The sequence below is a fragment of the Microtus oregoni genome, unplaced genomic scaffold, assembly GCF_018167655.1.
Source record: "Microtus oregoni isolate MIOR12 unplaced genomic scaffold, Mior012 000056F_ref0000123, whole genome shotgun sequence".
Taxonomy (NCBI): domain Eukaryota; kingdom Metazoa; phylum Chordata; class Mammalia; order Rodentia; family Cricetidae; genus Microtus; species Microtus oregoni.
Genome location: NW_024543832.1, coordinates 5,503,444 through 5,521,979, shown reverse-complemented (window position 1 = coordinate 5,521,979; position 18,536 = coordinate 5,503,444). Strand labels below are relative to the sequence as shown.

Here is an 18,536-nt window from a genome sequence, read left to right as displayed (position 1 = left end):
CAGAGCCAGCACTAGTGTGGTGGCTCACGACTGTCTCTAACTTCACTTTTAAAGGATCTAGCTTTGGCCTCTGGCCTCTGGGGTATTGCTCATATGTTGTACGCATCCATGCAGGCAAAACACTCATGCATATAAAATAATAATAAATAAATCGTTTTTTAAGAAATGTGTATGGTGAGGGAGAAAGAGATGACTCAGAAGTTGAGAGCTGAATTCTTCTAGAGGACACAGGTTCAGTCTCCAGCACCCACATCATGGTTCACAACCATCTGTAGCTCCAGACCCAGGGAATCTTATATCATCTTCTGACGTTCAAGGGCACCAGACACTCATGTGAAGCACAGACATACATGCAGTTAAAACATTCATACACACTTTTTAAAATGGGTATTATACTTGAATTTCTACAATATCACTTATCAGAAGGGAAATGAGCTTTATTTGCACACGTGAATAGTGTAGAGTTAAATAAACCCTAACTGTGAGAATGACACCGTCTTTTGAATTAAAGGTGGATTTCTAATTTCTCTCATACAGGGAATTTTGTTTGCTTCTCCTGAATGTTTAAAATGCCCAGAAGATTTACTGCGCCTGTGGCTTCATGAGTCATCCCGTGTTTATGGAGACAAACTGATAGACACAGACGATTGTGACTTGTTTCACAGGAAAATGCTGGAAGCTGCCCATAAGTACTTTAAAGTAAGTGCTGGAGGTGAGCAGGCACTGTTCAAGGCCTCTGGCTGGTGTGAGGCCAGACTTAGTGCCTCTGGGCTGCTGGTGAGCGGGCACACTTCCCTTTCTTACAATAGCTGAGATTCGCAATGTGCTGTGTCCAGTTAAGGCCATTGTCTGATCTGCTTGTGCACAGAGCTGCTGGCGCGAGCTGGTCTCTTGACCCAGGCAACTCCTCGGATGGCTCTCGTCCCACAGTTTGTCCGTGTTCTCCTGCAGGGTGCTGACGAGCGCATGCTGCTGCAACAGCCCCTTATTTATTGCCACTTTGCTACTGGCACGGAGGACCCTTGTTACATGCCAGTGAAGGACTGGGAAGACCTGAAGGCAATTCTTAGAGAAACGGTAGACACCTACAACGAGCTCCACTCGGCGATGCACCTGGTGCTGTTTGAAGATGCCATGCAACATGTGTAAGTACATGGATCACAGTGGCTATGCAGTCACAGTTGTTCTAACGGCAGTAAAATGCATGTCACTGTCCATTGTGTCACAGTCCTAGCTGCATATACAGAGGAAACTGGTTTCTACACAGCTACAGATTCATACAAACGTTGCATTGCACTGTAGCCCTGTCTGAGAAGGGTGGGAAGAAAGAGGAACAGAAGTGACTTGTGGGATTTGTGGGTAGGACTTATGCCGACCTTCGTTGGTAAGTGGGTTGTGTTGAGTGCCCACTGCATTACAGGCAGCAGCATAGCTGATTCCTTTAGTGTCTTAGAGCAGCTAGTGAGAACAAAAGGTGAGCACATCTTCTTAGCAGGAAATTAAAGGAAATTGCTTGCCTTGGGGTAAAGCTTGACCATCAGGGCTCACAGCCCAGTGTTAGCAGCTCCACCCACTGCCTTCTCCAGTAAACATTCACCAGAACATGAATGAATGAGCAAGAAAAATGTCCCAGGAGTAATGCGTTCTGCCAAGAAGTAGATGCCAAGGTAGATGGAGGAAGAAGATGAAGGTTGAGAAACCAATGCCTCATCCAAAATGCATAAGGTTTCTGATGTTTTCTTTCCTGGAATGAGACATCTTGGGGATAAGACCCCAGCCTGATCTCGCCATTGCTTTACTTTTTCTCTGTACTAAACTTTCTGTACATCACTTCCCGGAAGTCGGGTCCATTTTTAATATAGCTGGGAATTGACTGTACACTGTGTCTCCTAGATCCATAAAATGTTTTAGGCCTTAGAGCAGTTAAGATTTGGGGGTAGAGGATGCTCAACCTCTGGATTTCTAAAGAGGAACTGGGTGTCTAAGGGAAGAGGTGGCATTTTTTAAAGATGAGATCTATATGACTAGCTTAACTGATAATAGAAAGTAACATGAATGTTCAAGTAACCGAGTAAAAGATCAAAGTGGCTGTAGCATATGTAACTTAGATTAAAAACAGGGCAAGCAAAATACGAGGCCGGAGAGTCATAAATAGACCTCATGTACCCAGAACATTTTTTTCCCTCTTTGAAAACCTTTTATTAGTCATTGATAGATGACACTGTGGTGGGATTCCACACACATCTTGTAGTAAACAGTTCCTAATCTACACTGTACACACAGTAACAACGGGAACCATTTGACTTCTATGAGATCTGATGTCATAATTATTACCTTCCAATTTAAAACAATCAACCCAAATAATGATCATTTAAAACAAACTACAACAAAAGGACATAGGGACATTCCTGGGAGCCTCCAACTAGAATCCATAAGGTCTGTTCATCTTTTCAAGGCCTTGTTCCTATAATTTGTGTGATCTGATACTTGTTTTTAGCAGTCACAAGTAAGATAGTATTTATTCAGAAGGAACATACTATTTATCCTTTGGTGGATATGATATATATCCACTAAAATTTCCTGAGGTAATGGACTTTTAAATTCCATTGCTTAAAAGAAAATCTGTTCATTTCCAGGCCCTTCCAGCAGGGCTTATTTTCTTATAATGAAGATAAGAGACCTTGAGGACACGCTCCTGGATGGCCTGTACCAGGATCTCAAACTGTTCATCTAAATTGTTTCTGTTGCCACCAAGTGGGAAGTCATCTTTACAGACAATACAACTCTCCTTGCCCAAATCACCCTCATTCTCCCAGGCCTTTCTATTAGATGACAATGGATAAGAGTTAAAAATTTTTAAAGTATATCATAAAAAGTAAATCAATAAGAACAAGAAAAATTCCTCATGAAAGAAGTGAATCTGAATGGAGAAACTACAAGAAATTTAAGAGTTATTCTAGAATGTTTAGCCTCAATCACTGCTGCAAGCATGCTGAGTACAGCGACGTCATAAAATGCCGTCAGCACATGTGACCAGGTAAAACTATTCCCCCTCCAACACGGAGGGAAACCCTTTCCCATATGGGAAGACTATCTTATCTTTAGTGTGGGATTCTCCTGGCTCAAATCATAAAGCGTTTCTTTAATTAGGGATTCTAAAAGTAAAGGTGATTGACTCAGCGGTAGGGATAACTGAAGAGTCCTTGAGCTTTGAAGAAAGGGACATTGTCACTTAGTGAATCCTGTAGGGCAAAAGCCTGGAAACATGCCTTAAGATGCAACCAAAGCCTAACTTTGGACTTGGGGTTTCTATCCTGCTGTATCTTTCCCAAGGTGATCTTGTTAGTGTGGTCCCATGTCGTAAATCTAATGGAGTCACAAGGCTTGAAAGAGCAACGTGTCTTCTCAGTTATTATCCTGAAGTGATATTACATGTTGGTCCTGGGAGACTCCAACTTCAGTTTTCCAAAACCAAGAGTGATGTGGGTCATCCAAGGCTGGGATTTATTTGTTTCAGAAAAGCAAGGATAATAACATCCAGCTTTTGTAGTTGGGCATCTACGTACTTTCTATTTTGTGGTTTGTTTTTTTAATTTGTATAACACATGTAAGTCATTTTTTCAAGTAAACCAGTGTTAAAACCAATATATTCCTACACGGAAAATGGAGCGATGATATTGTTAGTATAAACATTCAGAATGTCTAGACTAAAGGAGGGTGAGGGGTTGACTGGTTTTGGAAGAAACTTAACTTTCTGATACCCATGGCTGATGTGGCCTCCATGTGGCTGCCTGAGGTGAAAGGGTAGCAAGAGTCAAAACAAGAAGCAGTGATGGGGCCCGAGAAACCGCTCAGTGGTCAAGAAGCAGTGATGGGGCCCGAGAAACCGCTCAGTGGTCAAGAAGCAGTGATGGGGCCCGAGAAACCGCTCAGTGGTCAAGAAGCAGTGATGGGGCCCGAGAAACCGCTCAGTGGTCAAGAAGCAGTGATGGGGCCCGAGAAACCGCTCAGTGGTCAAGAAGCAGTGATGGGGCCCGAGAAACCGCTCAGTGGTCAAGAAGCAGTGATGGGGCCCGAGAAACCGCTCAGTGGTCAAGAAGCAAGTGATGGGGCCCGAGAAACCGCTCAGTGGTCAAGGCCCAGGTTCAGTCCCTGACACTGACAGAACGACTCACAACCATTTGTAATTCTAGTTCCAGGCGGATCCGAGCATCTTGTGACCTCCTTAGACACCAGAGACATGCTTGGTGTATGTACACAGATGCAGGCAAGACATTCACATAAAATAAAAGTAGATAGATATGTTTTAGGGGAACGGCTCTTCAGTCTCCGTGAACAAAGCACATGGAGATGTCTGTTGATCTAGGCCGATCCTTTCTTGATGGTTTGTTCTATTTTGTTTTTTTTTGTAAAGTGGTTCTAGAGCAAAGCTTTCATGCAAATCTCCCTGAAGGTCTTTGTATCGGGGAACTGACAGAGACTGAGATTTTTCTTGCTAATCAAAAAAATAAAAATTGAAGCTTACACGTAGGCCTTGAATATCCTTTCAAGCAGTCTGAGTCCAAACGTGACACCTGGGTAATTCCTAGGCAGATATTCCAGGCCTGATGCTCTGATGGGGACCAAATGTGACATCTGGGTAATTTTTAGGCAGATATTCCAGGCCTGATGCTCTGATGGGGAACCAAATGTGACATCTGGGTAATTCCTAGGCAGATATTCCAGGCCTGATGCTCTCTGATGGGGAACCATGCGGACAGAGACACAATCATTCCACTATAGCTGGCATTTCATCTCTACACACAGCTACTATCCAGGACGTTTGGTTTCATGACTCAATGGGGCTGGTTCTTCCCACAGGTGCCGCATCAGCCGCATCCTTCGGACCCCTCAAGGCCATGCCCTCTTGGTTGGAGTTGGGGGCAGTGGCAAGCAGAGCCTGTCTCAGCTCGCTGCTTACATGTGTGGCATGGAGGTCTTTCAGATCACTCTGACTGAAGGCTATGGGACCCAAGAGCTTCGGGTGAGGAAACGGATGAGCAGAACAGGCACCCATTCGTTTTGTTTTTAATTTTTTATTTAAAAGGTTTTTTTTTTCATTTTACATACCAACCTCAATTTCCCCTCCCTTCCTTCCTCCTGCTCCCCTTCCCCATCTTCTTCCCACCCAACCCCCTCATCCACTCCTCAGAAAGGGCAAGACATATCAAGTTGAGGCAGAACCAAGCTCCTCCCCCTTGTATTGAGTCTGAGCAAAGTATCCCTCCATAGAGAATGGGCTTCAAAATGCCAGTTCATGCACTGGGGATAAATCCTGGTCCCATTGCCAGTGATTCCACAGACTACCCAAGCCACAGAACTGTCACTCACATTCAGAGGGCCAAGTTTGGTCCTATTCAGGTTCCCCAGCTAACAATCCAGAGTCAGCGAGCTCCCACTAGCTCAGGTGAGGTGTCTCTGTGGGTTTCCCTATCATGGTCTTGACTCCTTTGCTCATGTAATCCCTCCTCCCTCTCTATGACTGGACTCTTGGAGCTCAGCCCAGTGCTTAGCTGTGGATCTCTGCATCTGCTGCCATCAGTTACTAGATGAAGTTTCTATGATGACAGTTAGGATAGTCACCAATCTGATTACAGGGGAAGGCCGGTCCAGGCACTCTCTCCACTATTGCTAGACGTCTTAGCTGGGGTCATCCTTGTGGATTCCTGGGAGTTCTCCTAGCACCAGATTTCTCCTTAGCCCTATCTTAGCTCCTTCTATCAAGATACCTGTTTCCTTGCTCCCCCTCTGTGTACCTCCCCAACTCAATCATTCCATTTCCTCATGTTCTCTCCCTCCCCTTAACCCCCCCCCCATCAATCTCCCAATTTATCTTCTCTCTCACCCATTGTTATCACAGAAAATTTGGGTCAGGACCCAGTGAAATTTCCGGTATGGATGGTCACATTCCTTCTATAGTCGGAGCACGGTCCTATGTATTTAAAGTCATCATCAGGTTACTTAGAGTGCCTAACCCTGTGTAAATGCCACCGCAGTGGTTGTTGTGCTGCTGTGTAGAGGTAGCCACAAGGAAACAACGTCTGTAGACAGTGAGCACACACACAGTATGCACTTGGGCTTTTGTATTGTTTGTTTGCTTGTTTGTCCTTGGTTGAACCTGTGACTGGGGAGGGCTGATTGTATTTCTGGCCCATTTTTCTGGCAGACAGAGCATAAGCTAGTGAATCCATGTCAGCTCTGAGATGTGGACAGGGCCTCCCAACTGTGTGGGAAGAGGGGCTCTCTCCAGAGGTCCCTTTGATGCCTTTGTCTTCATGGCCAAGTACATTAACACATTTCTATAATTTGTAGAGGCTCAATAATAAAAGCCTGGATGAAAAAATATTGTCTTAAACATATGAGCAAGGTTTTATTTCTGCCTTAAATGAACTCAGTGTTCAGTGCTGCTCATGTTCTTAGGTGACAAAGGGCAAGAGGGAAAGACACGTCTTTAATAATGCAAGTAGGTTTCCTTCCCGTGGATAGAGCGTGAGAACAAACTGCAATGGACAGCGGGGTTAGTAAACTATCCTGTGTATTTAAATTTTTGCGTTTAAATCCATAGTAGTACTTACAAAATATGCCTAGAATTTGTGGCAAGGGCTATTTTAAACTTTTTTAAAAACATGCTTTTAATATTGCCCACCAAATAATGAAGGAAACCTACTTTCGATAAAGAGGTGATTGTTGAAGCGAGCAGAGCTGTCACGTGCTACCCGACAGAGGCGTCACTGAGTTCCCAGCACTTTATCAGAAGGTGTTGGGGCTCAGCAGCAGCCTTTTTACCCGCAGACCCCCGCTAAGTCACATGATGCTCACCAGTAAATGCCCAAGTGACAGGTCACTGGGAGGAGAGCCATAGCTACCACCCCACATCCCCTTACCAAGTTCCTCCCAACACCCAGCCACACACTCCCAAATCCCATCTGCGTTTTAACAAAGTGTGACCATGGTTTCCTTTACTTACAGGTAGATCTGGCCAGTTTGTACGTCCGAGCTGGAGCCAAGAACATGCCCACCGTGTTCCTGCTGACAGATGCCCACATTCTGGATGAGAGTTTCCTCCTGCTGATTAACGACTTGCTCGCATCGGGTGAGTGAACGGATACATTTCATGAAAGATCTTTCCCAGTGACAAATTATCTGTAGTTTCAATGAACTTTAAGAAAAGATAATTTATCTTTGAGATGTTTGCTAGTGCAGTCTTTAGGGAGAAAGCTATAACCCTAACTAATTTGGACTATATTGCTTCCTTAGTCGGTTTATGGATGAGAGGTGCCTCCAGCAGCCCCAGACTGAAGTAAATGTTGTTCCTATGTACGACCTGTTGTGTGGGTCTAGAGGATGTGCTGCTCCAGTGGATGCAAGGAGTCTAGAGGGTGTGCGTGACCAGTGGGGTGTAGTTCAGGGGCTGTGCAGGTTAGGCACTGTGGGGCATGGGTCTAGAGAATGTGGGTGTGGAGGATTCGAACATCCTGTGGAGTACAGGTCTAAGAGGTGTGGGTCTATTCGGGGTGACCCAGGGGTGAGGTGAAGAGGACACGCAGTTGTGCAGCTAACTGCTTGCTCTCAGTGAATTCTGTGTCATACCAGAACAAAGACAAAGGAAGATGACATTTCTAATTTCAAACTTTGTCTTTAAGTGCAGCTTCATCTTAGCGTTCCAAACACTGGAAAATCCACTGTAAACTATAAATTGCATCATCATAGTGTAATTCTGCCCATTCTTTGGGAGTAGGTGACATCCCGGATCTGTTCAATGATGAAGATATGGACAATGTAGTTTCCGGGATTCGTAATGAGGTTCGCGGTCTTGGCATGGTGGACTCCAGGGAGAACTGCTGGGCGTTCTTCTTGGCCAGAGTCCGCCTCCAGCTCAAGGTAAGGAACATCAGCATCACCTGCATATGACCTTAAAGCTGCTGCTGGCACTCCTAGCGTCTCAGCCGGGATTCATATTATGGGTTTGAATTTCAGTGACTTATTTTGAAGGGACGGGTGTGTTTTTCCAGGCCATGTCTGCAGTGTGTCCCTGAAGTGAGCTGTAGTGCTAAGCTGCTGGGAAGCCTTGGGCTGAGCAGTGTGTACACTGTGCTACTAAAGCCATGCTCCTCTCGCCTAGGGGAGCTGACATTGGAGGAGGTAAGGAAAGAAGGTTACCAAGAACTGGCCTTTGGGAGGAACAGTGTTCCACTTGTCAGGCCCTGGTCCAAACTCAAGGCAGGAGCATTTAGGGAAAGGAAAGGAAAGTATGTTGTTTTTAATTTAGATTTATTTATTCTACTTCATGTGTGTGGGTATTTTGCCTCTCTCTCTCTGTGTGTGTGTGTGTGTGTGTGTGTGGTGTGTTCTTATATATGTACCACATGTGTGCCTGGTGCCCATGGAAGTCAGAAGAGGGTGTCATATTCCCTGACACTGGAGTTATAGATGGTTGTGAGCTGCCATGTTTGTGCTAGAAACTGACCCCACATCTTCTTAAGAGCAGCAAACACTCTTAACTGCTGAGCCCTTGCTCCAACTCCTTGAGGGAGAAAACAATGTTCCTATAAGGTGGACTGTGAAGAACCTCTTAGAGAAAACTGAGAGGTCTGGTCTGGCAAAATGGCCCATGGAGCCGGAGAAGTGCTCGCCGGTGAGGTGTAGCGCTTCTGTCAAGCAGCGTGAAGCAGGGTCTCCACAGAGTGTCCTTTGTGGAGTGATTCAGGGTATTGTCCAGATATTCTTCAGCTCCCCTTTGCTTTGGGGCATCATGAGAGTTAGCGCAAGCAAACAGCCGCTGTGGTCATGGTTGCGTGTTATGAAACAACAAAGCCTCCAGAGTTGGGGCCCAGCCTCCAACACTGCTGTAGCAATTTTGATCTTCCTAGTACAGACAAAGTTAGTGTCCTTAAAAAGCAATTGCTTTGTGTTTCTCCTACTATCCCTATGTGTGCCAACTCAGTGGAGGTTCTGTGTTAGCTATAGAACATGGGCACTAAGGATGAGCAGTGGCAGTGACATCAGCCAGAAATGCACCTTCCCTTAAAGGTTAGGCAGAAGAGTGAGTTCCTTCAGAGGACTGTGATTTGAACTTTCATGTTGATATTATTGAGTAATTCTGTACTGAGTTTGTATGGTGCAGATCCAAGACTCAGCTGCCTTAGAGGTTTGTCCGTAACTCCGTAACAAAGGTATGGCCCAGTAGGCTGTAGACCCGTGGAAGGATGCTGGTCCAGCCTGTTCGAGGACCCTTCCCACCACTACACCACAAAAGAGAATGTTTGTCAGGTGGTGAAAATAGCAAACTTGTTGCATTGTGACCTGTTTGAATCTAATTTCCTGGACTGGAGAGACTGGACGATAATAGAGTTTAGGACCACGTTGCAGATCTGCGGTTCTCATAGTTCCTGGGAGCCTTTATAAAATCAATATTACCTAAAAACTGAAAACCATGAACTTCATAAAAATGCACATTTTCTTGAATCAGAAACAGTGGTTGAGACCCAGGAATCTGGTTAAATCTGGTTAACATGTTCTTCGGGTGCTTCAGGGACGTGTTAAAATCTGAGAAGCAGGAGCTGGAGCAATGGCTCACTGCTCTTGCAGAGGACCAGTTCTTGACATCCATAGTGGGTAGCTCAGAAGTGCCTGTAACTCCAGCTCCAGGGTACCTGGTACCTCTGGCCTTCTTGGGGCACCCGTATTCATGTGCACCTATCCACATATAGTTACACATGAAATTAAACTAAATCTTTGACAAAAATCTGAGAAGTTGCATCACACATAACTCTAGGAAAAGTGCCGTTTATGGCATTTATGCTCAAGTTTGCATGCTCACCAGGACGACTTCCTGGCGAGGGGATTGCTAGGTGCAATATTGACAGCTTGTGGTAGTTTCAAAATACGGCTGCAGATTCTTTCATTCTGTTCTTTGTGACAGGTGGCATCAGCATGCCCTGACCTCGGAAGTGGGTGTGCTTGTGGTGGCCTCAGTAGAGCCGTCTGGAGCGGCACTGTGTAACTGCCACGACGAAGTCCTAAAGGGCCTGTTTCTGCATTGAACTATATTGAGCTGTGTGCATTGCTGTATGTTAAGAGTTTTACATATGTACTGGACCTCATATTTTCCTATTCTTTCCTTTTTCTTTTAAATGTATATATAGCAATGCTTCTTTAAAAGTTTTGGGTTTTTCTTCCTTTACGTTTTTGTTGGGTGTGAAGTGTACACACACACACACCCATGAGCACACTCACAAACGAAAGCTAGAAATTCTTTCAATGTTTTTCTCTCTCCTTTTCACACTTTGTTTGTTTGTTTGTGTTATTGTTATTGTCATTTCAGACAGGACCCAAACATCACAAATTCAGCTAAGCTGGCTGGTGATTAGGACCCTGGCTCTGCCTGCCTCAGCAGCCCTGGTATTACAAGCACATGCTCCCACCTCTGGCTTTCATGTAGATGCTGGGACCGAACTCAGGTTTTTGTGCTTGTGCTGCGAGCCCTCACCTGCTGAGCCATCTCCCCAGTCTCACTTGAGAATCTTTTAGTTCTGTTTGGCAGCTTTCCACTGATGTGACAGAATGCCCGGGAACATTCATAGGAAGACAAGTTGTGTGTTTGTATCTAATGCTGGGAGAAGTTGCATCTCACGGCAGCTGGTAGGCAAGGAGATGTGAAGAGCTAGAGTCTTCACATCTCCCTCATGACACACCCCAGAGACTTGGCGTCCCCTCTTCTAACAATCTCTCCCCCTCCCCCTGGAGCGGCTGGCTAATGACAGCCTTGGCAATTTCTTTTAGACCTAGAAAAGTCTCTTCTCCTTCAAGATTGCTGCCTGGAACTAATAATGAAGTCCCAGCAGAGCCCGGGCCAGCAGTCCTCCCGCCTCTGTCTCTCCAGTGTGAAGACCGCAAGCATACGCTACCCTGCCTATCTTTCCAGGGTCCTACAGCAGTGGTTCTCAACCTGTGGGTCTCATGTTGTAATAGGAGCAGCGGAGCTGCTTCCCACCACCCAGCTAGCTTATGTCCCAAAATAATTACACAGAAACTGTATTCTTTTAAACACTGCCTGGCCCATTAGTTATAACCTCTTATTGACTAGCTCTTACATATTGATCTAACCCATTTCTAATAATCTGTGTAGCCCACGAGGTGGCTTACCAGGAAAGATCTTAACCTGCGGCTGTGTCGGGAGTGAGAATCATGGCAACTCTCTGACTCAGCTTCTTTCTCCCAGAATTCTGTTCAGTCTACTCCACCTACCTAATTTTCTGTCCTATTAAAGGGCTAAGGCAGTCTCTTTATTTAACCAATGAAATCAACACAAAACAAAAGACTCTCCCCCATCAGTCTCAGATATCCACAGTATGATTCACAACAGAGCAAAATTACAGTTATGAAGTAGCAATGAAAATGATTTTATGGTTGGAGGCACCACAGCATGAGGAGCTGTGTCAAGGGTCACAGCAGGAGGAAGGTGAGAACCACCGCTCTTGGGACAGTTGCAACTCAACTGTGGCTACAAAGGAGAAAACCTGGCTGAGACTCCTCAGAGCCTCTTGCTTGTCAGCACAGCCTGGCTCCTAACCCCTGGAGACCCATGGTCTCATTAGCCTTTTCCTTCTGCCAGCTCGCATCTGGATACCTCCTCTCTCCTCCCCACAGAACCACAGAGTACATTCACATTCCAATCAGGGAGAAGGAAGAAGAAAAAGCCATAATTGCCTGGTCCAGGAAGCTAGAATTCATCCCTCCAAAATGCCCTGAGCTGTGGTCCTACATAAGTGTGGTTACATAAGTGAGGTAGAGTTGTAATGGGCTCAAAGGAAGAAGTATTGTATCGTTATGTGTCTCTTTATGACATTAGAAATGAATTTGGGAACAGAGCTGTGCCTCGGTTTACCACAGGGTGATGTCCTAATAAGCCCACCATAGGTCAAAGTGTTATAAGTTGAAAATGCATTCCAAGCATCAGCAGGAAGTCATAGCTCCTTCATGGTGCACCAGGCCCTCAAGGTCAAGATCAAGTGCCAGTGACCCTCATCAGAGGGCAGCAGCCTGCACGCCACCAGCCTAGGAAAGGGCACAATTCAGGATTCTCAGTATGATTTCCACAGATGTGTGTTGTTTTGGGCCATCATAGAGTTGAGGAAATCATAAGTTAAGCATCATGAGTTAGGAACTCTTTGGTTTTTAAGGTGCGCTACCTCTGGAATGTGTTTCTTATTCTGCATGCTGAAAAGTAACTGAGAGACATCAGGTTATTCTGGCCCCAAAGATGTCTTTATCATAACACTGTATGCTTCTTTTTTAACGGTTTCAGGCATCTCCTATGTTACATCTGGAATAACCATGGTTCCTGGGTCCCCTTCAGATTCTCCCTTCTCTTTCCTTGCTAAGCTGCTTCCATTGGTTCCAACATTGCCCTATGCAAATCAGCAACACTTTTTTGCGTATTCTAATGTCTAATCACTACCTTTGATCAAGCTTTCCCTCCTTTTCTAGTGAGCAAGCACTAGAATCATATTGCACACATAATCTTAATTCTGACTAAATCATGCTAAATAGTTATTTTCCATAGGAGTGTATTTAACTTTTATGATAAAATGTTCTCATAAACTATATCTTATCTTAGAATAGGAAAACTGCATGTTTTCATGTGTGTGCATTCATATAGATGCATGTATATCTGGGCACACATGCGTACACACAGGTTTACACTAGATATATACATGCGGATTAAAAATCAGAGAGCAATCTCGGTGCTATTCCTCCCAGTGCCGGTCCTCCACTGCCTTCCACCTTTGATCTCACACAAGGTCTCTCAGTGCCCTGGCACATCACCAAGCAGCTAGGCTGGCTGAGCAGGGCTTCGAGGGATTTGTCAATCTCTGCCTCCCATTTCACCCTGGCTGGAATTACATGTGTTGCACCACATCCAGCTTTAATTTTGTTGTTTGAGACCTGGTTGTGTGGCCTGTGCTAGTCTCAAACTTATAACTCGTTGTCTCCAGCCCTCCAGGTGCTGGGATTGTAGGCCTGCACCACCTGCCCAGACCCTCCAACAGTTTCTGGGAGCTGGTTGATGTCATCTAGCCTGCAGGTACTGTGCAGCTTACTCCCCTAGGTTTTGTAAGGGCTGGAGGAGAACAGTGTGAACAGTAGAGCCACCAACGGCCATGGTTTCTGCATCTGCCTTGAACAAGGAGTCTCTGATGCTTCCCAGTAGCCTATCCTGTTGGCTTTTGACTTCACACATACACTTTGTGAGGGAGGCCTCTACAGAATTCCTTTTCAGGATCTATTCAAATATTACATAGTTTTTCCTTGGGTTTGTTAATATTCCCAGAGTTAAGGTTGGCACCAGCTGTTCCACATTTTCATATTGTCACGACCATCAGTCTTCCCTTATGCACGTCTTCCATTCCACACACGAGCTAACCTTGCGAGACAGATCTGCTTGTGCCTTATTCAGTCTCCTGACCTCTTCACCAAGGAAGAACCAGTATGCAAAAGTAGACCACCTGCCAGCTTCCCAGTGAAAGACAGCTTCTTTCTCTGCGCTTTCTGCTCATGTGACCCTCAGCTTTGAAATCTTAAAAAGCCTTCTACATTACTCTGCTGTTTTCACATGCCATGCAGTTCATCAGGTCAGGCTACAGACTGGATTTCTGGTAGGTTAGTATCTCCTTTGCCTGAGCTGCTGAGGAGACAAGATGAGCAGCTAACCACAAGTGATGCTGGTACCACTTTTCACTCGTTCTAACCACAAGTGTTGCTGGTACCACCCTTCACTCATGCTAACACAAGTGATGCTGGTACCACCCTTCACTCGTGCTAACCACTAGTGATGCTGGTACCACCCTTCACTTACGCTAACCACAAGTGATGCTGGTACCACCCTTCACTTATGCTAACCACAAGTGATGCTGGTACCACTTTTCACTCGTGCTAACCACAAGTGTTGCTGGTACCACCCTTCACTCGGGCTAACCACAAGTGATGCTGGTACCATCCTTCACTCGTGCTAACCACAAGTGATGCTGGTACCACCCTTCACTCGTGCTAACCACAAGTGATGCTGGTACCATCCTTCACTCGTGCTAACCACAAGTGATGCTGGTACCACCCTTCACTCGTGCTAACCACAAGTCTTGCTTTGTTGGAAATACAAGGCTTTCATTTGAGTCCCTTAGGCAGACTGCTATCTGTGGTCAAATGTGTGTCCTTGGATTGCTGCCAAGGAGCCAGTGCATCAATGCCAAATGCTCTCTCTCCTCCTCCTGCTCCTCATCTTGTACTAGAACAGCGAGTTCATCTCTCCTGGATGTGAGTTAACCCCAGAAAGTGTCTTTATTGTTTCCCTTCCTGTCCACTCAGCTATTTACCAATCTCTACTGCATCCAGGTGTCTGTTTCATGATCTGTCTGTCTGCCTAGGATTATGTAGAGAAATCCATTTCTCTTAATATAAGAAACCCAGTCATGTAAGAATGTAAGAATAGAGAACCGCATGAAGAAAATACAAACAACCTTTAATTATGTCATCTACAGACTACACCAAGTTTACAGTATACAAGTATTCTATCTCTATCTAGGTATAATGACTATACATCCAGGAGGGCTTTAAGTAACATATCCTGTTGCAAGGAGAGAGGGCCACTTATTTGTCCCGGTTGCCCGGCTAGCTTACACCTGAAATAACTACACAGAAATTGTATTAATTAAATTACTGTTTAGACATTAGCTCTAACTTCTTTTTGGCTAATTCATACATATTAGTTTAACCCATCTCCATTAATATGTGTATCGCTATTTGGCAGTGGCCTACCAGAGATTCTAATCAGCATCCATCTCAGGCAGAGGATCCGACTCTGCTTTCTTCCTCCCAGCATTCAGTTCTGTTTTCCCCACCTACCTAAGTTCTACCCTATCAAAAGGCCAAGGCGATTTCTTTATTCATTAATCAATGAAAGCAACACATAAACAGAAGGACCTTCTACACCCATATCTCTCTCCTTTAATGTTTTTTTTCTTTAATTTTCTAAGGTGAAAATGCCCACCCAAAAAGAAAATTAAAAGTTTCAGGTATTTGATGTACAGAATGGACTATTTAATGCAAATATGCCTTGTCCTCAATAACCACTCATGTTTATTGGGAACTGAATACTTGTCAAATTTCCTTTTGGTTTGTTACAATATTTACTGATTTGAAAGCAGTTTTTATGTGGTGAATTATAACTGTAATATGCTTTTTTGTTCTGCATATTGCTTACTTTTCTCAAATTTTATCATAATCCTGCTAACTTTCTTTATAATGTCCTCTGTTTTGCATTTATACATATTTTTTAACTCAGATACTTTTCTTTATAGCTTTTGTGTTAGACTTTTAGAGAAAGCATTTCTACAGTACATTATTTAAAAATATTGCCCCTAATTTTCTTTAAATTGTAACATTTTTAATGATTATCCCTAGATTTTTTATATAGTATAAGGTGATTTTATCATATTTTTAGCATAAAAAATTCCCCAAGCCTCTTATTACATAGTCTTTCTACTAGCCCACTGGTTTTGAAGTGTTAACTGTCTCCTTATTAAATACCTAAATATATGGGGGCATAATGTCCAGGAGCCTCCTTAGGTCCCACTGGCTCCCTCACCTGTGACCAGATCAGTCAACTGTCCATCACTGGGACAAGACACCTGAGGGAGCAGCTTGGACAGCAAAGGGCGTGATGAGGCAGAACTTCATGGTGGGAAGTTTATGATGGGCACAGCTAGTCACCTTGTGGTGGCCAACACTTCTGGGGCAAGTGCCCAGAGACCTGCTTCCTCCCACTGCATCCACTCCTAGACTCTCAGTTATGAATGGTCAGGTTAGAGTTCTCGCAGCACCGTCATTTCCCATCAGCCTCTGCTCTGGGCGCTTCTGCACTGGGACCAGCCTTCAACACATGCATGGCTAAGGCTTTCAGGTCCAAATCACAGCAGCCCACACTGGCAGAAACATCATGATTTAAAAATTCTGGTGAGAATATATGAACTAATTTAGGAGCCATGAGTATACTTAAATACTGAATATTTTCTCTCATTTCCCCACCCAGTTTTATTTATTACAGCTCAATATTTATTCACCAGTGATATGCATATGAATTTATTTTCAGTATTTTGTTGTTTTCAAATGTTTTTATATCTTTAACCCATTTTTATTCCATATGGACCCTAAAGAAAATCACTCCAAAAATTCCCTTAATCCTGATAGAATTACTAAAAGTGCCTAAAATTTATTAATGAATGTAGAGACAAAGTTTTGTCTTTCAGATATTAATCAGCTAGGAAAATCCATGTGTCTCTGTGTTTAGTCAAAGTGTCTTTAGCTGGCCTTGGTAAATCAAGAGTTCCTTTCATAGTCATTTTACACCTTTTCACACTGAGCTCTTATCTCAATATTTTGTAGTATCTTTCACTCCTACCAAATTCCTAACAACCACTGCGGATACCTAAGAAAGTCAGTGGATGGGGAGCAGAAGGAATGGATGGGCACTTGTTTAACCAGCTACCTCCTTGCGTGTTTATTAATCCCAGTAAACTCTGTGATGTGGGATGCTCTTCTGTACACTGATATTATGTGTTTCCTTTATTGGTTGGTGAATAAAGCTGCTGGAGCCTATGGCAGGAGAGAATATAGCTAGGTGGGAAATCCAAACAGAGACACAAGCGAAAAAGGGCGTGGCCAGAAGAGAAGCCAGTGATCCATCAGATCAGCAAGATGTACTAGAGCCATGTGGTGATCCACAGATTATTAAATATGGCTTGATTTAAATGTAAGAGCTAACCAGTAATAGTCTGAGCCATCGATCAAGCAATTATAATGAATATTAAGTCTCTGAATGATTATTTTATAAGCGGCCTTGGGGACCAGTGGGTGGGAGAGAAACCTGTCCAGTGGGACCAGACATTCTACAGTTTGAGCTTTAAGAGCTGTTAGGAACAAAGATATATGTCTGATTTTGTCCTCCTCCTCCTCCTCCTCCTCCTCCTCCTCCTCCTCCTCCTCCTTCTCTCTCTCTCTCTCTCTCTCTCTCTCTCTCTCTTTGTGTGTGTGTGTGTGTGTGTGTGTGTGTGTGTGGTGTATGCAAATGTGTACATGTGTATGAGATGTGCAGGTCATGGTGCATGTACATGTGAAAGCCAGAGATTGATGTTGAGTGTGTCAGATAGATCTGACACTCTGCCTTATTTTTGAGACAGAGATAATGTGGAATTCCCTTCTGTATGCTATGAATATGTTTTATTACCATTGATTATTAAAGAAGCTGTTTCAGGCAATGACTTAGTAAAGCCTGGAGGGAAATTTGAACAGAAAATAGAGAGGAAATAGGTGGAGTCAAAGACACGCCATGTAGCTGCCAAAGGTGGAAGACACCAACCGCCAGTCAGAACCTTACTGGTGGGTTACACCCTCATGGGGATTCACAGATTAATAGAAATGGGTTCGTTTAAGATGTAGGATGTAAGAGTTAGCTAGACATATGCATAAGGTATTAGCCAAACAGCGTCTGGGTGGCTGAACTTGGAATTTTGTTTTTTCAGCTGAACTGGCTGGTCAGTAGGATGCTGAGACCGACTTAATCCCCTGCCACAGACAGTGGGTTCATAGACATGCATGGCCACACTTGGATGCTGAGGATCCGAACTCTGCCTTCACATTTGCACAGCACTCGCTTTGCCCTCTGAGCTATCTCCCCAACCCCATCTTTCTGATATTCTCTCCTTTTTCTATATTTGTCTCTCAAGTGTTGCAACTCTCGGTGCTGTCATGACCAGTCTTCCAGTCTTTGTTGCTAACCGCATTCTGTCTGCAAGTGTGGATGAAATGTTGATGAGATAGTATAAATATCTCCTAAGAAGAGTATAGTTGATTGACTCTCTTCTTCTCTGTTTCCATCCTGGTCTTTCCCCCTGGTAGATTTCCACCCTTTTTCTCCTTCTCGCCTCCTCAGGCACCAAGGAGGCTCTTAGCCATTCCTTCAGATTATTACATTCATTTCAGTTTGGAGCAATTCTCCTGTCAGTTTAAGATATCCCAAGTTTTCTTGGCTTCATGTTGTGTGTGTATGTCCCACCTGGGCTGTGTTCCCTCTCTGCTTCTTTCTTAGAATCTGGGCCTGGGATCAGGTACAGCAAGGGTACTTGGGTTGTGTTCTGCTGTGTCATAGACACCCAACAGTCCCACGGAAGTGCTGAGTAGCACTCACTCATATCCAAACATCCATGGTGCCACTGTTTCCATGTGCTGTTTGTTCTATACTGAAAACTCAGTGGTCCGGTAGGAAATCAGATACTGCACAGCTTCCTGGGTATCTTTTGCAGTCATGCCTCTCAACTCTGCATTTGCTTGAGGTCAGAGTGTCCAGTTCCTTCTCAGGAGACCATCAAACACTGATTCATCCATGGAGGGCTGTCTGCACCCCTCCTGCCCACAACTCTAACTCTTGGATTGATAAGAACAAG

The 18,536-nt window shown here is 44.4% G+C and overlaps 1 protein-coding gene across 1 annotated transcript in view; it reads left to right on the top strand.

Annotated features, from left to right (window-relative positions):
* Dnah11 (dynein axonemal heavy chain 11) overlaps positions 1-18,536 on the top strand; it is a 326,474-nt gene that overhangs the window by 174,261 nt on the left and 133,677 nt on the right. The window contains exons 50-54 of the mRNA XM_041639057.1: positions 538-699; positions 952-1,145; positions 4,861-5,023; positions 7,009-7,132; positions 7,778-7,920. Coding sequence (XP_041494991.1) covers positions 538-699; positions 952-1,145; positions 4,861-5,023; positions 7,009-7,132; positions 7,778-7,920 — 786 coding nt within the window. The remainder of the gene's footprint in view (positions 1-537; positions 700-951; positions 1,146-4,860; positions 5,024-7,008; positions 7,133-7,777; positions 7,921-18,536) is intronic.